This window comes from Oncorhynchus tshawytscha, linkage group LG19, assembly GCF_018296145.1.
Source record: "Oncorhynchus tshawytscha isolate Ot180627B linkage group LG19, Otsh_v2.0, whole genome shotgun sequence".
Classification (NCBI taxonomy): Eukaryota; Metazoa; Chordata; class Actinopteri; order Salmoniformes; family Salmonidae; genus Oncorhynchus; species Oncorhynchus tshawytscha.
In genome coordinates this window covers 44,931,283-44,946,899 of record NC_056447.1, presented here as the reverse complement: position 1 = coordinate 44,946,899, position 15,617 = coordinate 44,931,283, and the positions used below count along the sequence as shown (strand labels likewise).

At 41.4% G+C, this 15,617-nt stretch overlaps 1 protein-coding gene across 5 annotated transcripts in view; it reads right to left on the bottom strand.

Annotated features, from left to right (window-relative positions):
• snx20 (sorting nexin 20) overlaps positions 1–5,885 on the bottom strand; it is a 32,479-nt gene extending 26,594 nt beyond the window's left edge. For 2 of the 5 annotated variants that reach the window (XM_024380033.2, XM_024380034.2), the window contains exons 1-3: positions 5,527–5,885; positions 5,217–5,380; positions 4,170–4,658 (exon numbers count right to left, since the gene is read on the bottom strand). In XM_024380033.2, coding sequence (XP_024235801.1) covers positions 4,170–4,658; positions 5,217–5,380; positions 5,527–5,647 — 774 coding nt within the window. In that variant the 5' untranslated portion in view covers positions 5,648–5,885. Of the gene's footprint in view, positions 1–1,346; positions 1,389–3,733; positions 4,659–5,216; positions 5,381–5,526 lie in introns of those variants that run through there. The other 3 variants (XM_042301732.1, XM_042301731.1, XM_024380032.2) reach the window with 3 other exon arrangements.
• Positions 5,886–15,617: the final 9,732 nt, after the last annotated feature.

Here is a 15,617-nt window from a genome sequence, read left to right as displayed (position 1 = left end):
TTAAACAGTCCACAATCATATTACACAATTATACAAACAGTATCATACTCACTCATTCATCTCATACAACAATTAGACGTAAACCTCATATCTGAGGCTATCATATAAACAGTGTTATGGTAATGTGGCCACACAGTCTCTCTTGAGCTTCCCAAGTTGTGCCAAACGCACCAGTTCGTAGCTGGATTCTTCACCGGTCTTTTACACTTTCTCTGGAACATGAAATTTGTTTGTACCTCAAGTTCTGTGAGGTGGAAGGATTTCCTTTGTCTCCATGAAAAACTACTCTATAACTGTGTGTCCATGAGGTCTTCTCAGGAATTTACGACCTCTGACCACAGCAGTCTGGTTGTAGAAGCAGAGAGCGGGGGATGGTGTTCGCTGTACTCAAAGAGGGCAACGTCATGACACCATAGACAAACATTGGCAGTTGAATGGCCTTACTTGAGCTCAGTGACTTTCATCATGGAACCGGAATAGGAGGCCACCTTTACAAGAAGTCAGTTCATCACATTTCTGCCCTGCTAGAGCTGACCCGGTCAACTGTAAGTGCTTTTATTGTGAAGTGGAAATGTCTAGGAGCAACAACGGCTCAGCCGCGAAGTGGTAGGTCACACAAGCTCACAGAACAGGACAGCGAAGTGCTGTAGCACGTAGAAATCGTCTGTCCTTGGTTGCAACACTCACTACCGAGTTCCAAACTGCCTCTGGAAGCAACGTCAGCGCAAGAGCTGTTCGTCGGGAGCTTCATGAAATGGGGTTCCATGGCCAAGGAGCCGCACACAAGCCTATGATCACAATGCCAAGCGTCGGCTGGAGTGTTGTAAAGCTTGCCGCCAATGGACTCTGGAGCAGTGGAAACACGTTCTCTGGAGTGATGAATCATGCTTCCCCAACTGGCAGTGGGATCGAAAGATCTGGGTTAGGCGTATGCCAGGAGAACGCTCCCAGCCCCATTGCATAGTGGCAACTGTCAAGTTTGGTGGAAAAGGACTAATGTTCTGGGGTTGTTTTTCATTGTTTGGGCTAGTCTCCTTAGTTCCAGTGAAGAGAAATCTTAATGCTACAGCATGCAATGCCATTCTAGACGATTCTGTGCTTCCAACTTGTGTGGCAACGGTTTTGGGAAGGCCCTTTGTTTCAGCATGACAATGCCCTCGTGCACAAAGGGAGGTCCATACAGAAATGGTTTGTTGAGATTGGTGTGGAAGAACTTGACTGGCCTGCACAGAGCCCTGACCTCAAACCCATCAAACATCCTTGGGATGAATTGGAACGCCGTCTGCGAGCCAGGCCTAATCGCCCAACATCAGTGTCCGACCTCACTACTGCTCGTGGCTGAATGGAAGCAAGTCCCTGCAGCAATGTTCCAACATCTAGTGGAAAGCCTTCCCAGAAGAGAGAAATTTATTTATTATAGCAGTAGAGGGGGACCAACACCATATTAATGCCCATGATTTTGGAAAGAGATGTTTGACGAGCAGGTGTCCACATACTTTGTCATGTAGTGTAGCTTGTTATTTTACAAGTGATAATATGGATCAATGAGAGGATGTTGTGAAATAAATGAAATTTCCCAGTCTGTAGCTGTTATTGTGTAAAGTACTACCGCTCTGAACCATTGAGTTCTTAAAAATTCTTTATTCTATGCGATTAGAATAGAACAAACGATGACTAAACAATGTTATGTTCACAGAAAATGTATTTGATGTGCTCACTGGTCATTCATTTCAACACTGAATTAGTTTTTTTTCGGGCAGCCAAGCCACAAACATGCATCTTAATTTAACAAAATGCTTAAATTTGATAAAAATATTTATTCAGTATGTTGATGCCATTGCCTAATGTCTATGCCAATTCAAAACCAGTCAACATTTCATGCAAAACAAAAAATGTCACTTTCCAACCAATTTGAAATGGAATAGGAAAACATGTTTATTTTATTGCTCTGAACCTTTTTGTTTCGTTGAATGTCATTTTGTTTTGTTTTTCTCCTCATTCTCAACAGGAAATGTACAATTCCTTCATTGAATTGTATTTTCATATTATTCACATTGATAGTTTTCATTTAGCTAATTCTATTTTGGTGGAATGTAGATGAATGAATATAAATATATATGAGTGTGCGTGTCTGTGTACACACACACAGTACCAGTCAAAAGACACCTACTCATTCAAGGGTTTTTCTTTATTTTGACTATTTTCTACATTGTAGAATAATAGTGAAGACATCAAAACCATGAAATAAAACATATGGAATCATGTAGTAACCAAAAAAGTGTTAAACAAATCAAAATATATTTTAATATTTTATAAATGATATATTTTATAAAGTCACCCTTTGCCTTGATGACAGCTTTGCACTCTCTTGGCATTCTTTCAACCATCTTCATGAGGTAGTCACCAAGAATGCATTTCAACTAACAGGTTAATTTGTGGGATTTCTTCCTTTGTTAATGCTTTTGAGATCGGAATGGTATACAGAAGATAGCCCTATTTGGTAAAAGACCAATCCTTATTATGGCAAGAACAGCTCAAATAAGCGAAGAGAAACGACAGTCCATCTTTACTTTAAGACATGAAGGTCAGTCAAGAATTTAAAAAGTTTCTTCAAGTGCAGTTGCAAAAACCATCAAGCGCTATGATAAAACTGGCTCTCATGAGGACTGCCACAGGAATGGAAGACCCAGAATTACCTCTGCTGCAGAGGATAAGTTCATTAGAGTTAACTGCACCTCAGATTGCAGCCCAAATAGATTGCAGCCCAGCTTCACAGAGTTGAAGTAACAGACACATCTCAACATCAACTGTTCAAAGGAGACTGCGTGAATCAGACCATCATGGTCAAATTGATGCAAAGAAACCACTACTAAAGGACACCAATAAGAAGAAGAGACTTCCTTGGTCCAAGAAAGACAAGCAATAGCCATTAGACCGGTGGAAATCTGTCCTTTGGTCTGATGAGTCCAAATTTGAGATTTTTGGTTCCAACGGCCGAGTCTTTGTAAGATGCAGAGTATGTGAATGGATGATCTCCGCATGGGTGGCTCCCACCGTGAAGCATGGAGGAGGAGGTGTGATGGTGATACTGTAGGTGATTTATTTAGAAGGCACACAATCAGCATGGCTATAGCATGGTTTGAACTTAGTGAGACTATCATTTGATTTTCAACAGGACAATGACCCAACAGACCTCCAGGCTGTGTAAGGGCTATTTGACCAAGAAGGACAGTGATAAGATGACCTGGCCTCCACAATCCCCCAACCTCAACCCAATTGAGATGGTTTGGGATGAGTTGGACCGCAGAGTGAAGAAAAAGCAGCCAACAAGTGCTCGGCATATGTAGGAACTAATTCAAGACTGTTGGAATGGCATTCCTTATGAAGCTGGTTGAGAGAATGCCAGGAGTGTTCAAAACGGTCATCAAGGCAAAGGGTGGCTACTTTGAAGAATCTTAAATATAAAATATATTTTGATTTAACACTTTTTGGGGGTACTATATGATTCCATATGTGTTATTTCATAGTTGTGATGTATATACTATTACTCTACAATGTAGAAAATAGTAAAAATAAAATCCCTTGAATGAGCTGTTGTGTCTACACTTTTGATTGATACTTATATATATGTTAAGACCCTGGTGGTGTAAGTGGGAAAATGTAAGTTGTATCTTTCATTATTAAAATACAGTTTTGAAAGAAAACAGTTGGGTGGGGCAGGGGGACATGTCTGCATTTACATGTTCAAAAGAGTGCTCCAACATAAATGTTATTGAAAAGACCCTTGAATTGGAATTTCTACTTCCTGAATTGATTGAATTTAAATGGAATTGGCTCAACCCTGGTAAAGAAGGCTAGGTCTAGAATTCCTGAATAAAGTCTATACTTTAAAGGACATGTTCTCCCCAGTGGAAGTGTTTGCACAACCACTATTGATGTCATTGGATAATTTAAAGTTGTGCATGCTTATCTCAACTGAATCAGGCCTAGGTAAACTCCTGCACCACCAACTCCTTAAGGGAGCGAAAAGACACCAGTCCCCTCTCTGCATCCCTAACTTGAACCAACTCCTCCTGCAGCTGAGCCACAGGTCGCCCTAACTGGTATCCCAGATCCACCATCATCTCCAGCAGTGGCCCTCTATAGCGCTTCAGCCCATAGCGCCTTACCGTGGGCAGCGCCCTCTGGCCCATGGTGAACGCAGACTCTGGCTCTTCCAGGTCTCTCTGGCACACTGTGAGGGCACACAGCGTAGGCACCAGCAGAACAGGACTCTGCCACCCTCCCATCTTCTCCTGAAGCTCCAGGACAGTCTCTAGTAGAGCGACAGCTGGCCCAAACTGCCCTGCTCGGAGCAGGCCGTGCGCTCGTCTTTGCTCGGGCTCAGTGAAGAAATCCAGGAAGTGGTGGGAATGTCGGACGCAACGGACTGCATAGAGCTGGGCCAGGTAGTCCCGCAGAGCCAGGCGGCGTTCCCAGATGGTCTCAGGGTTAAAATTTCCAGTTAGGAGTTTCCGGGGAAGTATGACCTCCTCAAGCTCCTCGCTGAAGTCTTCAAGGAGCTGCTGGTGGAGGTGGACAAAGTCGCTATAGCGACGCTCGACAGACACACGCTTGGAGTCGTAGCTGCCTGACCGGATCAACACGATCTGGTACACCTGGAGAACACAGGAACATTGGGACAAACTTCTTACTTAGAAAACCTCATATCTTGCAACTTTATTATTAAAACTCACTCGACTATCTTCCAATAAAAGACAATAAAATATGGAATTGTCTTTCCTGCAACACTGACTAACTACGGTGAAGAATTCACAAAGTATGTTTTTCCGTGCCCTAAACTATATGCCAGGGATCATCAACTAGACTCAGCGCTGCTTTTTCTTGAGCGGATAGTCAAGGGGCAGAACATACAGTAATTATAAATCATTTGTACTCTGCAAATTGACACAAGCCTAAACAGATTATTGTGTTTGACAAAAACATTATTTCCAACCTTGATTACATTGGTACACAATCTCATATGCTTCTATTTCTGAGTGGAACATTTTAAGGTGAATTCCTAGTCATTTTACAGCCTTTTATATCCAAAAACTAGATCCAATTTTAGAAATTGGGCATAGAAAACTTTGGGGGGGGGTCAAATAAATTGAATTTGGACTGCGGACCACCAGTTGACAATCTTTGCTGTATGCTGTACATAAAATAGAGCTCACAACGTATTTGGACAGGTGCTGCGCTATGGTGCGTGCAGAAGGAATCTCAAACAACAGCTTGACCGGCTTCAGTCTGTGCTTCACCGCGCCCCAGTGCTGCTGCAGCTCTTTGGTGGTCATACAGGATGAACTGGGGCCTGGACACAGGTCATACACACACGCGCCTATGTACAGAGTAGACAGGCAGACAGACACATAAAAATGTCATATTACTGTTTACACAAGCAGAGTCAAACACATGCTTTGCTCAGCTACTTATTTAAAGTACCATTTGAAGGAAAATTACTGAAAGCAACCAGGTGCTTCTTACCCTGTTGATGCGAATCCTCAAGGTCCAGACACTCAGCTGTGGCTTCAGGGTATGGACCATTGGACTGTTGGATCCCTGTATTGATCCCTGTGTTCTCTTGTGGCACTGCCCTCTCCGCCATCCGGGCTTGTCAGCATACAGTAGTAGTTCTGGGGAAGATGATTGAAATACTCAGTCCGAAATCAGCTGCTAGCTCTGCACAAACAAGCCACACAAACACACACTCGGTATAACTAAGGTTGTTGACATGCCCTGTTTGAAAAAATAAATGGAAAAATACAGAAAGAGGGAGTGTGTGAATATATAGTAGTACACGCAAGACTGAAGCAAGAGATAGCAGAGAGACCAATGGGGAAGTGAAACTGTAGTGCAGTGGGGGGATGGTGGGAAGGGTGTGTGTAATGATGAGTTTGGCCAATCTAACCACCATCTCTATACTTCCCCATTACATGTACTGTATTTTTCTGTCTGTTTATGGTTGATGTGAACTATGGCTGAATCTCAATAGTCTTAACAGGCATCCTATCCTCGTCTCCTGGTCTTGTATCTGTCATCTGCACTGACCTGATAAACATCGGACAGAAGAAAGCATGTCGCTTCACTATAAGGAATTCCCCTGTCATGTCTTCTCTTTTTCTTCTATGATATCATGGCGGTCAGCAAACAATCGTTTAAGTGCATGCTGCTGCCTACTGTGCTGGAATGTATAATCAATCATGATCTGCTCAATTCTGTACTACCATGAAAATAAAATAAAGACCAAATAAATCCCTACTAATTTCTTCCTATTTACAAAAGTATTCAGACCCTTTGCTCTGAGACTCGAAATTGAGCTCAGGTGCATCCTGTTTCCATTGATCATCCTTGAGATGTTTCTATAACTTGATTAGAGTCCACCTGTGGTAAATTTAACTGACTGGACATGTTTGGAAAGGCACATACCTGTTTATATAAGGTCCCACAGTTGACAGTGCATGTCAGAGCAAAAACCAAGCCACGAGGTCGAAGGAATTGTCAGTAGAGCTCCGAGACAGGATTGTGTCGAGGCACAGATCTGGGGAAGGGTACCAAAAAATGTCTTCAGCATTGAATGTCCCCAAGAACACAGTGGCCTCCATTATTCTTAAATGGAAGAAGTTTGTGATCGAGATGTGACTGAGAACCCGATGGTCACTCTGACAGAGCTCCAGAGTTCCTCTGTGGAGATGGGAGAACCTTCCAGAAGGACAACCATCTCTACAGCACATCATCAATCAGGCCTTTATGGTAGTAAGACATCCGACATATATGGCAGCTCTGCTTCTAGCTCCTAAGCAACTTTGTGGTATACATATTTCTTGCACCATACTCTGTTTCATGGAAACATGGCTATCTCGGGAAATACTCTCCCCATCCATTATGGCATCTGGGTTCTCAGTATATCGTGCAGACAGGAATAAATAACTCTCAGGGAAGAAGAAATGCGGGGGTGTATATTTCATGATTAACCACTCATGGTGTGATTGTGATTACATACAGAGTCCTTTTGTTCACCCAACCTAGAATACCTCACAATCAAATGCTGATCGTATTACCTCCCAAGAGAATTATCTTCGGTTATAGTCACAGCCGTATGTATTCCCCTTCAGGCTGATACCACAACGGCCCTCAAAGTACTACACTGGACTTTATGCAAACTGGAAACCACATATCTTGAGACCGCATTTACTGTAGCTCGGGATTTTAACAACGCAAATTTGAGGAAAATTCCACGGAACTTCTACCAACCCATTGACTGTAGTACTCGCGCTGGTAAAACATTGGACAACTGCTACCCAACAGTTGCTACTCAACTTCCCTCCCTTCAGGCAAATCTAATCATGACTCCATTTTACTCTTCCCTTCCTATAGGCAGAAACTCAAACAGGAAGTATACGTTTAAGGTCTATTTAACGCTGGTCTGACCAATTGGAATCCATGCTTCAAGATTGTTTTGATCACGTGGACTGGATATGTTCTGGGTAGCCTCTGAGAATAACATCGACAAATACACAGATACAGTGACTAAGTTCATCAGGAAGTGTATTGGAGATGTTGGACCCACAATGACTATTAAAACCTACCCAAACCAGAAACCGTGGATAGATGGCAGCATCATCGCAAAACCGAAAGTGCAAACCACCGTATTTAACTGGAAATATGGCCAAATTCAAACAGTGTAGTTATTCCCTCCATAAGGATTCAATTCAAAGGGTCTACAGACAATCACGGACTACAAACGGAAAACCAGCCACGTCACGGACACCAATGTTTTGCTTCCAGACAAGCTAAACACCTTCTTTGCGGATCCTCTTTGAGGATAACACAGTGCCACCGAGGATAACACAGTGCCACCAACGAGGCTTGTTAACCCTCGCAAGGCTCCCGGCCCAGACGGAATCCCTAGCCTCGTCCTTAGAGCATGTGCAGACCAGCTGGTTGGAGTGTCCACCATTGTTCCTGTACTCAAGAAAGCAAAGGTAACTGAGCTAAATGACTATTGCCCCGTAGCACTCACTTCTGTCATCATGAAGTTCTTTTAGAGGCTAGTTAAGGATCATATCACCTCTACCTTACCTGACACCCTAGACCCACTTAAATTTGCTTACCGCCCCAATAGATCTACAGAAGATGCAATTGCCATCGCACTGCACACTACCCTATCCCATCTGGACAAGAGGAATACCTATATAAGAATGCTATTCATTGACCATAGCTTAGCATTCAATACCATAGTACCCTCCAAGCTCATCATTAAACTTGGGGCTCTGGGCAACTGGGTCCTGGACTTCCTGACAGGCCATCCCCAGGTGGGGAAGGTAGGAAACAACACCTCCACTTCACTGATCCTCAACACAGTGGTATATGCTCAGCCCCCTCCTGTATTCCCTGTTCACCCATGACTTCCAGGGGGTAAGCTCTACTCTCATGTCTGGAAATAGAGGGGTGTTACCCGGATGGTGAGTCAGGGCCTAACTGCCTGTATGTGTACTCTCATGCCCAGAGAGAGGCCTGTTCCTGGATAGGGAGTGAGGGCCTTTATGCCTGTATGTGTACTCTCATGTAAGCTCTACTCTCGCCAGACAACTTTGAAAAAATGTGAGCGACCGAATGATTCACAAAGTTAAATCTGCATCTGGGGAATTACTCTCTTCCCCCAAAGACATCAATGACAGATTCCGTCAGTTTTATGAGACTCTACATACATCTAAAGCGGATCCTAAGCCCTTAATTATGCAAAACTTTTTGGAGGACTGTAATCCTGCCTGGATCTGGAAGATCTTACTAATTTTCCACCATAGTTTGCAAATAAAATCATTAAAAATCCTACAATGTGATTTTCTGGATTTTTCCTAGTGGTTAGAGCGCTGGGCCAGTAACCGAAAGGTTGCTGGATCGAATCCCCGAGCTGACAAGGTAAAAATCTGTCATTCTGCCCTTGAACAAGGCAGTTAACCCACTGGGCTGTCATTGTAAATAAGAATTTGTTCTTAAAACCTGTTTGGGCGCATGAACCACTAGTGGGACACCTACAACAACATCCGATGAAATTGCAGAGCCCGAAGTTCAAAATACAAAAATCCTAATTTTAAACATTCATGAAAATACAAGTGTCATACATCATTTAAAAGCTTAACTTCTCGTTAATCCAACCTCATTGTCAGATTTCAAAAACGCTTTACAGCGAAAGCATACCATCTGAGGACAGCGCCCCAAACCAAAATACTTTTTCAACCAGCACAGGCATCCCAAAATCACAAATAGCGATTAAATAAATCACTTACCTTTTGAAGATTTTCCTCTGTTTTGCAACCCCAAGGGTCCCAGCTACACAATGAATGGTTGTTTTGTTTGATAAAGTCCTTTGTATCCCAAAAATGTCAGTTTAGTTGGCGCGCTTGATTCAGTAATCCACTCGTTCAACATGCATACAAACGAATCAAAAGAGTTACCAGTAAAGTTTGTCCAAACAAGTCAAACGATGTGTCTAATTCATCCTCAGGTACTCTAATATCTAAATGAACTAATATTTAAGATGGAGAATAGTATGTTCAACAGGGAAGATAAATAACGAAGAGCGCGCACCTCATTCACACGCCAACAAGACTAGATTTCTAATGAGAGACACCTTGTAGTTTTTCCAACTATTTGCTAATTTTTCAAAAAACAAGCCTGAAACCCTTTCTAAAGACTGTTGACATCTAGTGGAAGCCATAGGAACTGCAATCTGGGTCCTATCTATTTGTATATCCCATAGGCAAGCATTGAAGTGACCTGTGACCTCAAACAAAAAACATTTCCGGATGGATTTCCCTCGGGTTTTCGCCTGCCATATCAGTTCTGTTATACTCATAGACATTATTTTAACAGTTTTAGAAACTTCAGAGTGTTTTCTATCAAATGCATATCCTAGCTTCTGGGCCTGAGGTACAGGCAGTTTACTTTGGGCACGTCAGTCAACCGAAATTCCGGACAAAAAACAGTATGCTAATGAAGTTTAACTGACTTGCCTAGTTAAACAAAGGTAAAGAAATAAATAATAATCCAGTGTCCTTTTAGGGAGTGCACTTTCCCTTCCCCTTTAGTGAGTACACACATTTTCATACTTTTTTCATGTAAAAGCAGCTGCACCGGATTCAGCTGCCCTAAGCGCCGGGTAGTCGTAGTGTTTCCGATTTAGAGCCATTTAATGTGTCTGAAGGTACAAATCCGCCTTACCTGCAGCACTGACACCAAATCAACTGCACTATAGGCCTACCCCTGGCCAATTGGATTGCTCAGATTTTGTCTGCAGTAGCGTAGCAGCCGTAAAAAAAATTGATACTCTGAGATTTGAAAACTTTTAAAACCATGTTCAGAGAGAGACTGTCAACGAATACAGCAAAGAGATGTTGTTTTTGTGAGTGAGTTCATGTTTAAGTTCTTACTCAGCACTGTCAACACTTTTTATTCAACACTTCAACACTGTATAAACCAGAAAATGTGTGTTCTACCTACTTCCACTCACGCATCTACCAACACTGCAACTGTAATGAATGAGTAGGAAAGGGTATCAATAGGCTCGGGTATTATTTTAATATTGAGGAATATTTCTCTGAGTAACAACATGAATTTGTGCATGAAGCAGAAATAATGTGGTGCGACTGGAGTTTTGCCATTAGCTGGAAGACTTGTCTCTTTTTGGTCAGTGTCAATGGAAGAAAGGGAGAGCAGAGGGACGTTGAGAAGTGTACCCTCAGTCTGCTGCTCTCTCCCTCAGCTGAGACTGACCATCAGATGCAGGCACCATCAGCCCAGTAAAATAAAAAACACATTATTTAAATGTATGCCTCACAAGTAATACAACAACTGATCTATTACCAGTGTGATCATATAGCCTACCTCAAATTCTGAAATGTATTTTTTTTAAATGGTCCGAACAACAATACATTGACAAGGCTATTCAAGCAAAGCCAATACGCAGTGATAATGTATTGGGCCTTTAACCTCCTGCACAAACCTAATTGCTACAGTAGTGTTTTTAATAGGTTAATGTTGTATAGGCTTAAGTTTAAGTCATGTTCCAAAAAAATCTGAGCAGTAGATCTCGACTTGAATTTTGACTCAGAAAGTGATCTTGACTCAGAAAAGGTTGGTACGAAACGGGTTAGGTTTTGTATCAGTTCCGATAGTACCAGTTATGTCCTCTGGGTGGAGACTTATTCAAAGGATTGCAGTATAGGTTGTCCTGGGTATTTTGCAAACAGCAATCAGTCAGTATCATGGGTAGCCTACTGGTATTGCTAAAATTGTTTTCTTCAGGTTTGTTTCAGGACCTCAATACGCTAAAGCAGAGTGAATATTAAACAATGAGCACAGCTATATATACATACATCCCTATACATGACCTTATACATGGACAGCACATTTGTTCTGTTTGCAAAAGAGAATACATGCACAGGGGTGTCTGGACCATTTCATTGTTTTGTAGACAATGCCATTCACTCTACCCTTCACTTTCATAGTGCATTTTTTGAATTACATCATACAAAGAAAAGTGCATATCTATTCTATATAGAGAATACAAAGACAGATACTGTATGGACATGCCATATGCATGTGTGTACCGAGCACTCCTCCATCAAACTTTACAGCTGTCATTATGCATGGGGCAGGTAGCGTTCTCCTGGCATCCGCCAAACCCAGATTTGTCCATCGGACTGCCAGATGGTGAAGCATGATTCACCACTCCAGGGAAAGCGTTTCCACTGCTCCAGAGTCCAATGGTGGTGAGCTTTGCACCACTCCAGCCGATGCTTGGCATTGCGCATGGTGATCTTAGGCTTGTGTGCGGCTGCTCGGCCATGGATACCCATTTCACGAAGCTCTTAAACGAAGAGTTCTTGTGCTGACGTTGCTTCCAGAGGCAGTTTGGAACTCGGTAGTGAGTGTTGCAACCAAGGACAGACGATTTTCAGCACTCGGCGGATTCTTATTTACAATGACGGCCTACCAAAAGGCAAAAGGCCTCCTGTGGGGATGGGGGCTGGGATTACAAATAAAAATAAATTAAATAAAAATATAGGACAAAACACACATCACAACAAGAGAGACAACACAACACTACATAAAGAGATTCCTAAGATGACAACATAGCATGGCAGCAACACATGACAACACAGCATGGTAGCAACACAACATGCCAGCAGAACAACATGGTAGCAGCACAAAACAGGGTACAAACATTGTTGGGTACAGACAACAGCACAAAGGGCAAGAAGGTAGAGACAACAATACATCACACAAAGCAGCCACAACTGTCAGTAAGAGTGTCCATGATTGAGTCTTTGAATGAAGAGATTGAGATAAAACTGTCCAGTTTGAGTGTTTGTTGCAGCTCGTTCCAGTCTCTAGATGCAGCGAACTGAAAAGACGAGTGACCCAGGGATGTGTGTGCTTTGGGGACCTTTAACAGAATGTGACTGGCAGAATGGGTGTTGTATGTGGAGGATGAGGGCTGCAGTAGATATCTCAGATAGGGGGGAGTGAAGCCTAAGAGGGTTTTTATAACATGATTCCATATGTGTTATTTCATAGTTTTGATGTCTTTACTGTTATTTTACAATGTAGAAAATAGTAAAAATAAAGAAAACCTCTGGAGTGAGTAGGTGTGGCTACCCAGACGATTTGCATTGCCACCCCCCCCCCCCTTTTTAATGCTGCTGCTACTCTCTGTTATTATCTATGCATAGCCACTTTAATAACTCTACCTACCTGTACATAATTATCTCAATTACCTTGACTAACCAGTGCCCCTGCACATTGACTCTGTACCGGTACCCCCTGTATATAGCCTCGCTATTGTTAAGATTTTATTTTATTTGATTTGAAATTAGTACAAATAAGAAAATCCCTTGAATGAGTAGGTGTCCGAACCTTTGACTGGTACTGTATGTACATATATTTTATTTATATATTTGCTAAATATATTTCCCCAATATATTTAAATATATTCATATTTTATTGAAATATTTTATTTTTCGTATGGGCCAGGTTGTAACATCATATCCATCTCCAGCTCAGATATGAGCCACAGTTCCAGTCAGTGTATAAACTGTGAGACTGACACCAACCAGCATCCCTTTATGAAACGATGCAGTGTCTGTCTGTCCAATACAGCCATAAGCACATAAATCAATGCTTGTGAGGAAAACAATGGCATTTCAGGGTCTATTGTTTCACCAAGCAGGCCGTGAATGCTTTGGATTTAATTATTAGATTTGATGATACATTTCTCTCTGTTTGTACCAGTGACAGTATAATTCACTGTTTGTTCTGAGGCCAGTGTGTACAGTGTCCAATAAAGACAGCTGCGAGAGATGAGTCTCTCATTGTGATTGTTAGCCTGCCAGCTGTGCTACTAATGCAAGCTGCCATTTGAAATCAGCTATCAGTAATGGGTTATTACTAATAGGGTATAAGTTGTGAGCAGTGCGCAATACTCAAATGTAAGCAGTTATAATCAATAACAGCTTTTTCAACTATATTTGTCCACGTAAACTGTAAGATCTGATATAGATCTTCATCTCATCTTGAGTTAGCTGTCTGTTGAGAGATAATAATAATGATAATAAACTATTAGTTATGTCAGAGTAGGATGATTTTACATGACAGTTATAAGCTTCTGCCAACTGATGGGGTTAAGCCTGTGAAATCAATCAAATCTGATCTCTGGCCAGTCTCTCTGGGTGCTAAAACATTCCCTTTATTATTAACCAGAAATGTCAGACCCATTTTGAAAATGATTGGTGTTAAATTGAATACATTTTATGTTTATGAACACTGTAGGCCAATTGCTAATGGATAAGGCCTTCACCAGAATAAATGTGCACGTTGGTGCTTGCCATCTGTATTCATGGGAGTCTTGTGTGTTAATTCAAAACAAAAATCTATCAACAGTTTCTAGTGTGGGCTGTATGAAAAATGTCATGGTCAACTGTTAAGAGAAATGTCAAAGTAATTAGTGCAGTCAATGGGAAGCCATCTTGTCTCTTAGGCCTGTGGTGTATGATGAGTTATATGCGGCAAGCTGAGCGATTCTAAGGCTTTCTTGGCTAGTAAAATTTCTGACTAGTAGCACAGCTGGATGAGGAGTTTATCAATGTATAGAGACCATTTTTTATCATAGGGGAATTAGGTTAGTGTTTGTCATGTGTATTAAAACGTGTATGGTTTGATATGGCTCTATCTCTGCATGGCAATGTGAATGGTGTGTCACTCATAAATTGTGTAAAGACGTACTTTTCCCTGGCAGGGCGATAATTTACTCCAGTTGAGCACATATCTGTGGAGTGCTCGTATCTGGGGCTTAGTGTTGTAAACATGGTGGGTTTTAAGACCTGACTGTCAGAGATTGACAGGATAGTATAAACTCCACCGGTCATTTAAAGGAAGCATTTGGTCTTGTTTGTCTTCCTTCCTTTATTTTAATGGCATGATTTACTATGTCACAAACTCCATGTTTACCTTTAAAACAAAACTGTAAATTTGGTGAGCATTATGCTAGGAGGAGCTACAAAATACCCTGGGTGTTTAGGTTGGGGAGATGGTTCAATTTGGTATATTTATAAACAGGAAGACCAACTTGACCAAGGTTGTTGTGTTGTCAGCATCAATCTCCAGCTGTCAAATGACATCATCGCTATGGAAACAGAGCTCCTGTGGAATATTTTTCAGAGGGATTATGTGATCATATTTTTTATGATCTTTTCTCACTTTTTTCTAACTATTTGACCCTTCTGACTGCCATCTTAGTCTTTTCAATTTTGTTTAAATTGAACTTTACAGATCTCTTTTGTGCTTCTTGTCCATTCAGATGCAGTGATATTCCAAAGAGCCTGTCACAACCACATTTAACTCCCTTTCTAAACATCAAGGCCAGATTAGGTTAAATAACTAACATTTTAATCAGCAGAGAGCAGGAAACGCTCGAACAATCGCTTGCATTGTTGCACAAAAATCATAGGAACATGAAGCAATGAATGATTGAGGATGAAATCAGCAAGCTGGGTTTAATACATCTTTCTGTCGACCACATACCTTGTATCACTAATCTGACATCAATGTTTTGAAACATTTGTTTTTCTCTCAGCTTTACAATCATTTCTTCCAGAGGAAAATTTGGTTTTAGTTTGCTGGAGAGAAGGAACAAATGATTGAATATATTATTAAATAAATTAAATAAATTATTGAATATATATATATATATATATATATATATATATATATATATATGTGTGTTTTATTTTACTCCACCTAAGAAGAACTCAGAGACTTTCCTTCTGAGAACTTTGTGAGACAACAAGAGATTAGGGTTTGGCGGCTGCACCTTTCAGAAGAGAAGGGGGACAGAACTAGAAACCTTAACTTTTGAAAAGCCATGGAACCCAAAGGATTCTGCCTGTCATAGTTGAGGCAGGGGAAATATGGGGGAAATGTACAAAAATAATAGAATATTTCAGTCATCCAGTCTTCAAAATTAATGATTGTCCCTATTTGTTTATTAAATGTCTCTAGAAGCAGATTTCAGGGGG